This window comes from Polypterus senegalus, chromosome 13 (genome assembly GCF_016835505.1).
Source record: "Polypterus senegalus isolate Bchr_013 chromosome 13, ASM1683550v1, whole genome shotgun sequence".
NCBI classification, from domain to species: Eukaryota; Metazoa; Chordata; class Cladistia; order Polypteriformes; family Polypteridae; genus Polypterus; species Polypterus senegalus.
The window spans coordinates 68,158,795-68,172,476 of NC_053166.1; the positions used below are offsets into that span (position 1 = coordinate 68,158,795).

At 35.4% G+C, this 13,682-nt stretch overlaps 1 protein-coding gene across 1 annotated transcript in view; it reads right to left on the reverse strand.

The window, feature by feature from the left end:
- Positions 1-1,967: 1,967 nt before the first annotated feature.
- The window catches only part of nt5dc2 (5'-nucleotidase domain containing 2), a 42,687-nt gene continuing 30,972 nt past the window's right edge, over positions 1,968-13,682 (reverse strand). Inside the window, exons 11-14 of the mRNA XM_039776118.1 lie at positions 8,128-8,214; positions 7,766-7,906; positions 7,222-7,286; positions 1,968-2,669 (exon numbers count right to left, since the gene is read on the reverse strand). Of these exons, the coding sequence (XP_039632052.1) occupies positions 2,408-2,669; positions 7,222-7,286; positions 7,766-7,906; positions 8,128-8,214 (555 nt within the window). The 3' untranslated portion in view covers positions 1,968-2,407. The remainder of the gene's footprint in view (positions 2,670-7,221; positions 7,287-7,765; positions 7,907-8,127; positions 8,215-13,682) is intronic.

A 13,682-nucleotide genomic window follows, 5' to 3' on the forward strand; every position in this document is an offset into this window, starting at 1 on the left:
ACATCGCTCATAATCAAATTAGAACTGCCTTCACCAAATGCTTCTGCCAGGTTATCTATCCTCAAACATCAAATTAGGTTAAACACCACAGGACGGTTGTCAGAATGGAATGGGTGCAATCATATAATCCCACAATAGCAACCCGATACCTCGAGCAGTACAGAGGCCAAAAAAACAAAAACAACCCTTGAAACAATCAACGTAACAACAATAATAATCTTAATTTAAAAAAAAAAAAACTCTACTATACATAAAATTGTAAAACTGGGACAATGTTGTGCGTCTAGCGGTTACGGTACAAACTTCTGTTACAATGAATAAGGCTAAATAAACGAGAGGAAGCACCAAAGCAATATTTACACTGCAACAGCTTGGAGAATACCAGCTCTCTCCACGTTTTACATTTTTTCCCTGTGCCTGTTTGAGCTTGTTCCGACGTTGTGTTGACTTTCCTGGTGCGCTTTGCTTCATACACAATACTGTTCAATAACAACAACAAATATCAAGTAACAAAAGAAAGCTGGGCCTGTTTTGAAATGGGTTGGCTTCATGCTTCTGAAACTATTGCTGCCGAATGTTGTGAGCAATAGATTTGATAACGTGTGTGGAAACGAAGTATCATTCATAATGAGCATCACAACAAGTCCCTTCAAATTGTGAGACGACAACAACTGACTGTAAATGTCCCCAAGTTAGTAAATGTGGAGATTATAGCAATCATCTACACTCGGGCAATTCCAGCCAGTTTGTTTTTTTAAAGGAAACTGCTAAAACTAGTGGAAAGTTTTAAAGCATTTTCAAACTTAGCCAAATTAGATTTTTCTCCCTATACAAATAAGCATCACTTAAGCCTTTAAAAAATGAGTAATACTTTCTTTTAAACATAAAATATAAAGTTTGCATCTTACTTACTAGTTAGTGACAAGACTGTAGAACATTTAAAACCAGCTTTCCTCTCACTCCGCTCTTATTTTGGTACCAACTTTGTCCTGCATAAAACAAAATGACTAGAAGTAACAGAAACACATGGATCAGGTGAGCAGGTCTGGAAAAAACACCCAATGACTTGAGAGCAAAGCTTTACCAGCCGGCAACATGCCGTGCTACTCAACTGTTAGGGATACAGCAGCTACAAGGCAGGTAACTCATCTCAAACAGGCCTTCAAGAGGAATGAGATGAACAAAGCAAAATTCATCAAGCACATTACTTCTCCAAAATATTTCCCCACATTGACATTCACAAATTACTCCAGTTTAGCAGTTAACGTTCTATATGCTCCTCTGTGAATGTTTGATCAAATTTTCCATTAAATGATTCTGCAAATATTATATTTAACATCTAGCTCCATTTAATTCAGAAAACCTGTTGATTAACAGAGGCAGTTTATAGAGCCTTATCTATTAATACTCAGAAACTTTTTGTTTCCTAACATTCATCATCATCATCATGATATTAAAAAATAACCATCCTGCCACCAATGGTCAGCAGTTTAAGATTACTCAAAAGAAAAACCTGGGGCTAGCTCTGTGAAGGAAAGGGGAAACCTTTCTTTGAAATGTGTCATCTAAAGAAATTTAGGCCAAAGCGAAAGATGGGGAAGATAAATCAGAAAATGTGTAATATTCTGGACTAACTATATTTTAACTGTTGAGTAGTTTGGCTGTAAACAAACGAAAAGAAAATGCCCAACAGTTGTCTACAAATTAAGAAAGACATCAGAAACAGAAATACTTGGTTAGCTGACATTAGTGCCAAGAGATGGTCAATTTTTAATATTCACTTCTGTTACCTTTTCTAAATACTGTACTAAGCCTGCAACAATTTTAAATTTACAGGAGTGCATTTATATATATATATATATATATATATATATATATATATATATATATATATATATATATATATATATATATATATATATATATATATATATATATATATATATATATATATATATATATATATATATATATATATATATAAAAAACAAAACCAACATGACCACACACACCCATCATACAGAAACAGGTTGAAAGATTAAAAAAAATGCAGCATGATTCTAGGCGTTTTGTCCATTTCAACTTCAACGCAGTTATCCATTTACAACATCTGTTCCCAATTCCATGTTCAACCTCCAGCACTCCCATGAACACAATAGTGGATTCCAACATTCCAATGCACAGTTTTATTTTAAACCTTTTGCTTTCAAGATCGTGTTCCACCTTAATTTACAAGTGCAATTTTCAAGACATCCAGGAGTGCCATCCCAATTTTGTTGCTCTTTCTTAGAGCTCACTCTTTAAAGTATTGTCACTTCAGACACGATATGGTCCACAAAACGAAGGGAGTGTATTCAACAACACCCATAAATGCATGAGATCACCCTTTCCAATCTTGCCAGCTTTTTTAGCGAATGTGAGCCATCTCCTCAAGGAAGGGAGTCTTCATACAGCCAGTGCACAGCTGGTCCATCCATAAGGGGGCCTCGTGCTGCAAAGGGGTTCTGCGGGGGTAGAAGGTGTAGCTAAGGTCATAATTCAGCAGACAGCTCAAGGATGCCATGTAGAGATCAGAGAAACGGCAGAGCCTGCGGGAGAAGTACGTGGGGTTGTGGCATGTACGGAAGATGCTACCAAATTGAGGATTGAAGAGGTTCTTGGTAATTGCCCTGCATTTGGAAAAAAGTACAGGATCAGTAAATAAATATGAAATCTTAAACACTTGAAAATACTCACATTTTTAACACTGCATTAAAAAAAAAGGGATTAAGTTGATTATGGTCACTATGGGTCAATTGCTTTATTAGAGGTAAATTAATGTTTCCCACACAGTAAAAACAAACTAGAAAGGCAACAATCTAAGATTACATAAATTGTTGAGGATTACCTGTGTTGTTCCTGTGGTAGATACCTTTACTTAAGACAACTCGCATGGTCAGGACACATTATGATTGATCATATATATTGTATACATCTACATATAACTTTCATTAATAAGCACAGATATATATACACATATATATATATATATATATATATACACACACACACACACACACACACACACACATATATATTTAATATATATATTTAATATATATACACATACATACATATATATATTATAGGTTATGTGATTTGATCAGTATCACATAGTGACTTAGAAAAGGGCACTGAACCAACTACACTGAGACTTGCAGCACTAAACACACTATACATCCTAAACCTTCTACACCACATTTAATCTATACTAATAAAAGGCAAAGCTCTCACTGACTCACTCACTCACTACTAATTCTCCAACTTCCCGTGTAGGTGGAAGGCTGTAATTTGGCAGGCTTATTCCTTACAGCTTACTTACAAAAGTTAAACGGGTTTCGTTTCTAAATTCTACGCATAACGGTCATAACTGGAACCTATTTTTCTCCATATACTGTAATGGAGTTGAGCTCGATGGCCATGGGGGGGGCGGAGTTTTGTGTGACATCATCACGCCTCTCACGTAATCACGTGAACTGACTGTCAACGCAGTACGTAGAAAACAAGGTAGAGCTCCAAAAAGAGCTGAAGAAAACATGCATTATACAATTGAGAAGGTAACGAAACAATAAGAAGCGAGCGAGTGACACATACAAGCATATTCATGAGCGCAGCTACTTCGGAAACAAAGCATGGTGTAAACCTAAAGTTTAAATTAAGTTCATAGACAGGCTGCCGCTGGCGTTTGTCATGCCCACGGCTAATGCGGGGTACAAGTTTAATGAGAGGACACAGGATATAAACGAGAGTTGTGATCACTTTGTAAACTAAGTTAAAATTGCTGGTGAAGGGCTGTGCTTATGCAAATTCCGAGAGACTGTGTTTGTGGGGATTGACAGTTAAGGCGGGTGGGGGAGTCACGTCATCATCTCCCCTCCCATTCACCTCATTTCGCTCCGCAGGTAACGCAGCCTTGCAGAAGAAACTTTGTGACGCTGCCACCAAATACTCACAGAAAAATCCACAAGTTAATACACATGCTGTCTCTAGAGTTTCTCCACACTCTGAATCCTCCAGGCACTACTTACAAAAGGTTACATTGACAATCATGTTACGTTATTTTTAAAATGTTTCCTTTTCTTAGCACAAGCACAGCTGAAAAGCTTCGATGCATGTGCTCTATAACGCGTTAAAAAAATAACACATTTAATCACACTTTGCATTCCAAGCAAAGGGGAACTTCTGTCAATGCATGATTTTCTGGTACACCGATTACATTGATGCACACATCAGAGCTACAAAAATGTAACAGTCGGAAGAAAGCGCGTTGCTACGACTGATTGGAGGAAAATTTAATTTCAAAAGACTACCCGACGGAAGCCTTAATAAAAGCGTGGTTTTGTGCACATATACCTATATATATATATATATATATATATATATATATATATATGTACATGTGTATGTATATGTATATATACTGTATATATACTGTATATGTTTATGTGTGTGTGCATGTATATTATATATACAGTGGAACCTTGGTATACGTCCTTAATTCGTTCCAGACCCTTTGACTTATACCAAACAGGACGTATACCAAACAAATTTTTCCCATAAGAAATACTGGGAAAATTATTAATCCGTTCCCATGAAAAAAAAAATCCTATTGCTATTGGCATATAATACATTGATGGGGTTGAATAAAATAATTTAAACACTGCTTAATACTAAAATACATAAATACAAAAGCAATTAGATGAAATAAATGAAAATTTTACCTCACTTTACTTTTTAATAACATCTTTGTTTTTTACAATTGTAGATACCGTCGGTCTCGGCAAACGGTATGCAACAGCCATGTCCCGGATACGCATGCCAACTTCATACTTTTCAACAATCAATTCAAATTTACAAGAAAAAACCACAAAATCACGTTGTGACGATGCAGGTTTGCTATATGCTCCCATCTGCTGCCAGGGAGCCCTTGAACCCTACACCGTCGGTAATGTGCCTCACTGCTAACCTCATCGGTAAAGCAAGGGGATGGTGAAAAAGTGCAAAGTGCTTTTATTAAAACAATTAACAAAACAAGGTGTTCAAATTAAAGTGCAGTCTCCAAAGTTCCAATAAATAATCCATAAAATCAGAAGTGAAACGTGGAGGTTAAAAACAATAGAAAAAAGTCTTCTTAAAAACAACAAAGTTAAAATAGAGCAGGAAGCATTCTTTTTTAAAAAAAAAAAAAAAAGTAGCAGCAGCCTGGTGCCTTTTTACCTGGCGGCCCCCCTGCTTCTTTCTTTTTACTCCCCTTCAAGCCAACTCGCGCTTCTGTTTATCAAGATAGGCAGCCCTCTCTTTCTCACTCACTCAACCTCCCGTCTTTTTTTTCTCTTTACTCCCCTTCTAGCTGACTTGTGCTTCTGTTTATAAAGATAAGCAGCCCCAGGAACAATCATGAATGCGGACTGTCCCTCACAAGTGCACTTTGGTGAGAAACGCCCACATCGCTAATCGCCCGACAACCTTCGGCCACATAACCACCAAGCCCCTTCACCAACCTGCGAGCGCGGTGATTATTTATTTTAAAGCTGGACTTTGACAGGAGCCGTGGACCCGCTATATCACACACGTGAAAATTCACAGAATTGTTATAGCGAGGGTTGTTCACTGAATGCTAGCAACTGGCGCACTAACGCTTGTGGGCAGTCATGGCTTTGTCTCGAGAGAGGTAAACAAGGTTAGCACGCGAGTCGTATTGCAAACAAAGGTCGTATACCAAGCAAAATTTTTTCGTGTTCAAACAGGATGTATACCAAGTTGGACTTATTCCAAAGCAGACGTATACCAAGGTACCACTGTGTGTGTGTATATATATATGACAGCAACACTCATGACAATGTCAATCATGTTATGTTATTATTAAAATAGGTTTCCTTTTCTTTTTCATTACTTCTTTAACGCACTACTTCTCGGCTGTGAAGCGCGGGTATTTTGCTAGTATTTTAATAGATGGCATTTCCCTGTAGTCTAATGGCACTGCAGTGTGTTATTAATTTTGCAACAAGCTGCGAAACATTTAGATTTTTGGGAACATTTGAGAAATTTCGAACAGTCATACATTTTGTTTTTTAAATATAAAATAACTGGATTAGGGCTATCAGATCAAACATCACTATTTGAATATAATTAAAATTTATTTTAAAAAGGTTAAATTCAAAGTCAAAAGCTGACATTCGATTGTTTTACCTGTGCTGATTTTGGCATCGTGTAACTCCAGATGTGTTATACATAACAGTAGTATTTTATTGTGCTTCACTTCAAGGATCATCCATTTAGTAATTTTAAAAGGCAAGCTTGTTATCTTTATTAGTAAAACTTACAGCCAGACCGCTGACAATGTAGACAGATTATGTAGACCCTGACTTGATACCAATGACGATCCTGTAAGCCACATGGGAGCCACTCTCCAGGGTTAGCCCACAGGTGCCGACTGGCTTTATATTCTGAATGCCATGGTATTTACTGTACCATGCCACTGCCCATTGGGCACTCTTAAATAATAAAAGAAACTCACCTTTGACCTGCCTGACACTTGAATGCTTTTTAATTTGCCATCTATTCTGACCCTGTCCCGAAACAGATTGCTTGTAATCCTCATCAGACTAGCGACTCATAAAAGTAGCCACGAAAAGGAACCTAAAGCCTTACGAACACCACGTTCAGGCACCACATTCCACTACATTATTATTAATATTAATTAAAAATAAATAAATTTTAACTTGTATTGGATCAGTAAATCAAAAAGTGTTTATGACAATTTTGAGTGTCCCAGTTGCCCAAGTACTACTGGGATTTTTTCTCTCCCTTTTTTTTGCTACTAGCATTTATTTTGTTGTCCGGCCACTACTATAATATACAAAAGTAAAAAATAAAAATGTACAAGTATAAACGCCCAGAATAGTTAACCCAAGTTTGAATATATTTGAAGGTTTACTTATTTTTAATTGGACTACCCAAACCTTATTGTTTTGGCTAATTTGATAGCCTGAAAACTGGATTAAAGGTTACTGCATCATTCTAATGGAAAACCTAAAACTGTGGTTAATATTAGATTACTCAGAGCTAGAAAAACTGTCTGAATGTTTGATGTCATTTTTATAAAAAGGTTAATTTAAAATGCATAACTGAACTACAACTTTGACCAAGCTGTACATTAACCCTGCAGAGAGGATTACATACCTCAGCTCTTCTCTCTCTTTAAGCCAGTCCTGGAGAACCTTTTGAGATTCAGGGTCACGATGCATCTGTGAACGACAAGGGACAAATTTAGAAACAGCCAGACTTCCAGATCAAAGGGTCTACCTATAAGGCTCTTCAACTAATTCATTAACAAGTTAAAAAGCAGCAATTCGCAGTGTGTAAAAAATGACACACTTTACTGTTCTGTTTAAGAATGGCCAAAGTAAATTGCTTGTAAAGCAGTTTGCATAATTAAGAACGGAACATAATGTCACGATATCTAAGGAAGTCATGCTAATTGCCAGAGCTGTGATTATTTTTCATTTTCTATAAAGACACTTATAACAATAATTATCTGCATGATAGATGGTGATCACATACATTAGAAGCAGTAAATGTACTCAATCCAGTCTAAATGGTACTTCTTTTGGACCTTTCAAATTTAAACATGACATAGCCTACATATAATTCAAAGCTTCCACTGTTTCATAAAACTACATTTGCACCAAAACTTAAAAACTCCATCCCCATTCCCACAATGTACCTGCATTCGTTCCAGAAGCCCAGTGAGAGCTTGAAGCCAGGTAAGAGATTGTGCATATTGCTCTGTATTCACTACTTTTGTTTCAATTTCAAGCTCAGGCACGATGGCAGCAGTCCTCCAGCCATGACGCAACATTAAATCCTGATGATGAGTTTGGAACAAATGGAAATTCATATTAGTAAACCAAATACATTTCAGAAGTCAAACTATCTTTACTTTGCAATACTGAGTTTTTACTTCATACTGTTAAAAAAAAAAAAAAAAATGAATCACATCTACAACTCCCACACAAAACATTCCACAATGCATCACTGCAAATGCATAGAGGTAAGGCAGGCAAAACAGAGTAGGCAGACACTTACAGCTAAATCACTGTACAGATGATCACCAAAATAAAGCACTTTGGATCCTCTCCAGCCAGTTAACCTCAAGAAATCAAACAGGTTACCCTACATCAGAAAAAAGAAAAAGATAACACATTCAAAATGAATTCCGATGCTTTCTACACAGTAACAGTATGTTTGTTTCTGTAGGAATACAACCATTTTGTTGAAATACGTATCAGCTGACTAAACATACTTCATTACTTCTTTGACCTGGATGCTCTTTTGACTACATCCTGTGCCATTTTTTTAAAGAATACAAAATGAACCAACTCCTTAATTGAAAATTCTGAACACTTCAAAGAGGCACAATAATAACCACCACCTACTGTGTGCCATGGAGTGTGTAAGCCTTATTCTGAATTCACAGCAGGTAACCATGAAACATGACACACACTCACTGCAACTGGAGACTGTTTCAAAATACCAGCCAATATTTGAAACATTTGCCTTATCTGTGCATTTTGTGAACAAAAACAATCACAAATTTAAATATTATGAACTTGTTAAAATTGTGGCAGAAACATTTGTTTTAATAAAATAATTACATAAATGAGGCTAAACGATGAAAGGATATTTATACAAAGTTCTTTAATGTGACTAGATGATGAGAGAGCATAAATGGTTTCATCAGAAGGTAGTTAATGTCCCTGGAGCCAGTCCCACTTGTGATATTTTAATTAAAAAATTTTCCAATATATATATATATATTTTACTAAAAATGTGTGCAAATATGAACACAGTCTACATTTCAAGTTGTTGAGTAACATTAAGTTTGCCAATTTTTTTTTTTTTTTAAGGTCTAGTAAAAATAATCTCAATGTACACAGTACATTTTAAACAGAGTTAAAAGTATATCAGTAATGTTTAGTAAACGTTTTATTTTAGAAAATGTATCATGATCTTTTTACATTTCATATATTAATTGTCTTTTCATATTTCTGGCTTTTAAATGCACAATATGAAACAGTGCAACTATTACACTGAGGGCCTGATTAAAAGTAAGCTTCTTTGACACAAGATTCAGAGTTAAAAAGATGTATTGCACTTAAGAGATGACTTTGCACTTTGACATTTTGAATATGTTTTTAAATTTACTATAACTATGAATCTATTAACAAATGCACCACATTAAAAATTTGCAGAAATGTAGACCATGGGAAATACGTAGGGGAAATGAAAATCTCATTGAAAATCACTTAACTTTTCTTTTCCATTCAGCCATGGCAACATGAATTAGATTGGCTGGCTTGCCCAGCTTAACTGCCAATCAAACACTTCCCCACAGATTCTGCAACTGAATAAAAAAGCTGAACTAGCCAAGCTTCTCGGTAGAAAGTGTAACCGTTAACAGTCACTACAGAAACTGTGCCATTGAATACATTGGCAGTCTTCCATGTCCCATTCTAGGCAAACCACACCAAGGAGATTCATTTTCTATAATCTGAAATTCAACATCGGTCGCTTAATTAACAGAAGTCAGACGGGATTTAACAAAACACGGAGACCACAGTTAAGTAAATTTTCAAAATTGTATTTAAATAGATGAATTTTGAACTCCATTAAAAACTTTCTTTTTACTTTCAATGACCCTGTAGTTAGGATAGAGCAAGTTGGATAATGGATGGGTGACCCAACACACTGTTAATTTAACCTTTTAGTACCTTAACAAAGCTTTTCAAATGACCAGTTACTTCCTTTAAGAGGTGTTTTCTCAAATACATTTCACAAGAAATCTAGTTTAAACTTGTTTCAAAGCCCAACACCTTTCCCGTTGTGGGGAGTGCTGCCAACCTTATAAAAAACAAGGATATAAAACTTGGATTGACTAAAATGCAACCTTTTATTTAAGCCAATTAGCAAAGCATAAAACACACACTTGGTAAGAAACTGAACAATTTAATGGTTGACCAATTTCTTAATGAAGAATGTTCAGTGGTGTCCAAACCCTGAATGATGTCATATGTCTTATTTGACATTAATCGGTATTTGAAATTGAATAATTATGATACTGTATTTTTACTTTGGTCTGTGAGAGATCCAAACTACTAATTTTATTTCCAGGCCATTTTCTCAACTTAAATGAAAATGGCCTCTTCCTCAGCTCCCATATCAGTGTCTACTCTACAAATACTTCAGTAAACTGTATTAAAATTAAGCTTTCAATAATCAGCACATTAGAAACCTAAAATAAAGCCTTAATGCATCATTAAAATAACAAGCAGGGGAACGACCCATCATCTTATAAGTGGTTAATACATGATTAATTTAAGCAATATTCATTATGCTTAAATGTTCTAATACATAGTTTTACCCTAAATAAATATGTTTAAATAAGAGTAGGTAGGATAAAAGGTTTAATACTTGCTACCTATAGCACTGAACTGTAAATCATACAAGTTTAAGTTTGACTCCAATACTGCCTCACCGTATAACCTTAAAAAAATTCCACATGCCTAAATGTACAAATTATGCTGTACTGTACAATGCATCTTAATAAGATACAGTGCAGTCAAATGTCTAAACATGATTGTATGTGAAAGTCAACAATGACCAGCACACCTAAAACGTAGAATGAATCACATAAATGTAGTTTTTCAACTATGCAAAAATCACCAAGCTACAATAAAATACCCCTGTTTTGAAAGTCTGTTAGAATATGGCCACTGATTAATACAGCATAGTATATACTGTAATGCCAATGTGAAAATATCAATACTTTCTCCCAGACATTTGGTGGAGAAGCCATGTAAAAATGTGCTTAGACTTTACGTAATCACATGCTTTGACACGATCGAGACTTCACAGGGGGCCCTCCCATCAATGGCCTCAAAGGCTCAATTTACTTCAACACAATCAAGACTTTAGCTGGGACACCCTGCCTCCATCCTATTGCTTTAATGCACACTTCATGCTAACAAGAGGTAAGTGATGTAGAACTATGGAGAGGCACACCATGAACATGCACAACTGAGTGTTTCACGAAGGAGGCTGGAGTAAGATGGGAGGAATTGCTCCTAGTTATTCGTTATTCGCTTCAGAACTGTGTGGCACCGCTACTGAGGCCTGAAAGCTGGTATTTATGCCAAAGTCAAAATTTTGATGCCAATCCAGCAGATGTAGATGTAGAGGCACCACATGTGAACATTTCAAAAGTTATTAAACAATTTAGTTGCCAGAAGAGACAACTTAGGAAATCAATAGCATAGCTACAGATCCCAGGGATGGAAAAATGTGGTTAAGTGAGTAGGCACAATTTTGACAGGATGGAATTGTATCCTTTGAGTATGAAATGACACACAAGATTATTTAATCCAGTGCTAAAAATTGACATAAAATGATATGAAGCAGGTAGGTATATTTTTACTGGGTTAACATAAAACCAACTAAATATCTATACCTCCACTAAATATAAAAGGAGGAAGAAGCAATTTACAAGTGACTTAGGTAAGTACTCCCTAACCCTGTCGAAAATGATCTTAGAAGAAATTATCCCCCTATCTAGGCAACAGAATGTCCATGAATTATTTCCAGCTGACAGAACAATGTATTAAAATAGAGCAGCAGTTACTCTCCAGGCAGAGGTTATAAAGTGACCTCCATCACACAGACCTATTGTTAGCATGCACAGAAAATTTCAAATTCCTGATATTTTAGAGCAACTCAAATGCTTGCTGGACTTCTGAAATGAAAATAGCTAGGCATTTGCAGCCAACTGAACATCATTACCTGACTTTGGAGAGTCCCATCAAATATCCAGTTAACGCCGTCTACTGCAGGACCAGCATACACAAACAGGACATGAAAAGAGCTGCTTGTGGGAAGGAGTGGGGATTGGTATGATGTCTTAATGTCTAAGAATATTTATTGTTGTTGCTTAAATTTAAATGCCATTCGGCCACATTGAAAATGCTGTTGTGCTTCTGGGAATTTCAACTATTAGATTATTGCTGCTATCATGCTGTAGTTCAGAATATTTCATATGGCATTATTTAAATCTTTTACGAGATTTTATAAACTAACAATACTATTATCACTATTAATAGTTAAAATAAATAAAAACACAAAGTATCCTCTTTTTCTGGTTAACTGTGAGTTTGTCAAAGACGTTACTCAATTGTCAATACAGTAATGCCAAAATGACTGATACACAGTTTTTAAGTATTTTTACAAAATAAACAAACATTAAAACATTAAGTAGACTGCTAGAAGACCAGCATGTCATTTGCAAACTGCTTCTCCCAGTTTTAGTTTGGGTAAACTTTCATATATTTAAAACAAACTTTTTAAGTGTCTAATGTAAAAGAACAAGTCCATGTAATCCCTTAAACGCATTTTTAAGTTTAACAGCCACTAAAATCCTATTTCATAACTCAGTTTCAAAGCGACTCACAGCATATTTGGGCCAGAGGCAGGATAATTAAATACAATTATAGTTTCATATGTCTTACCATACATTTTTCCTATGAATATACTACTTCTCCACAGATTGCATCTTATTTTATGTCTTGTCATCACTTTTACTTAATATATTTTGACAGTGAAAATGCACCTAAAACATCAGGACATCCAAGTCTGATAGCAAGAAAACAGCCACAAATTACAAATGAAATGGAATTCACTACATTTTAATTTTCTAAAAGTTAAATTTAAAAATGTAGACCATTCCGAATATACTGCATTAAAAGAGGGCTTTTTACAATCAATTACTAAGCTTTTGCTAGTATCTTGTTCTATACAATTTTATGTTCTAATGACATTAAAAACCCAAAAAGTGTTTTCAGGTAGGGTTAGAAACCGATTGAATAGTCCAACTTTTAAGTCTAAAGTGAACATTTTCAGAACCATACAATGATTCTGTGGGGAAAAGCTTCTGATCTATTCCTTGATGTGTCTTTATGATTTAAAGGAACCCAATGCAGTTTAAAAAAAAAAACAAAAAACCCAACAAGCCACTGCAAAGGGATTAGTAGTTAATGAGTCAATCAAAAACACACACACAATGCATTTATGGAAGACACATTGAAAGTAATAATAATAATAATAATAATGTTAAAAATAAAACTATTTCAAACACAGCACACCATCATGGTTAGGAGTACCATATATTATCAGGAAATGAGAAGTATGAAATAGAGGAACAAAATTGCTTTACAATTTTACATGTATGTTCCAGCCTCAGTATAACTGACTTAAGGTCTTATTTTCTATAATCATGGCTATTGTAAAAACACAAAACCAGCCAAACCCTTATTTAACCGGTTAGTGGTTTTATACTTCTGCATGTTAAGTAACTGTAAAGTAAAGTAATATACAAGTATTACAGGATAACACTTTCATGTCCCTTAGTTCTTGTATAGATGTTTAGAGATTGATAAAGGAGGCATTTTACTTTCTAATGTATAGTGTAACACTGTGTACCTGAGCAGAGTTGGTACTACCAAGGTATAACCTATGGTCTGTGGATAGCAGCACAAAGTGTCTTTCTGTAATTCAGCAGAAGCTCTGAATGTTTTCAGTCTAACCAGCAAGAG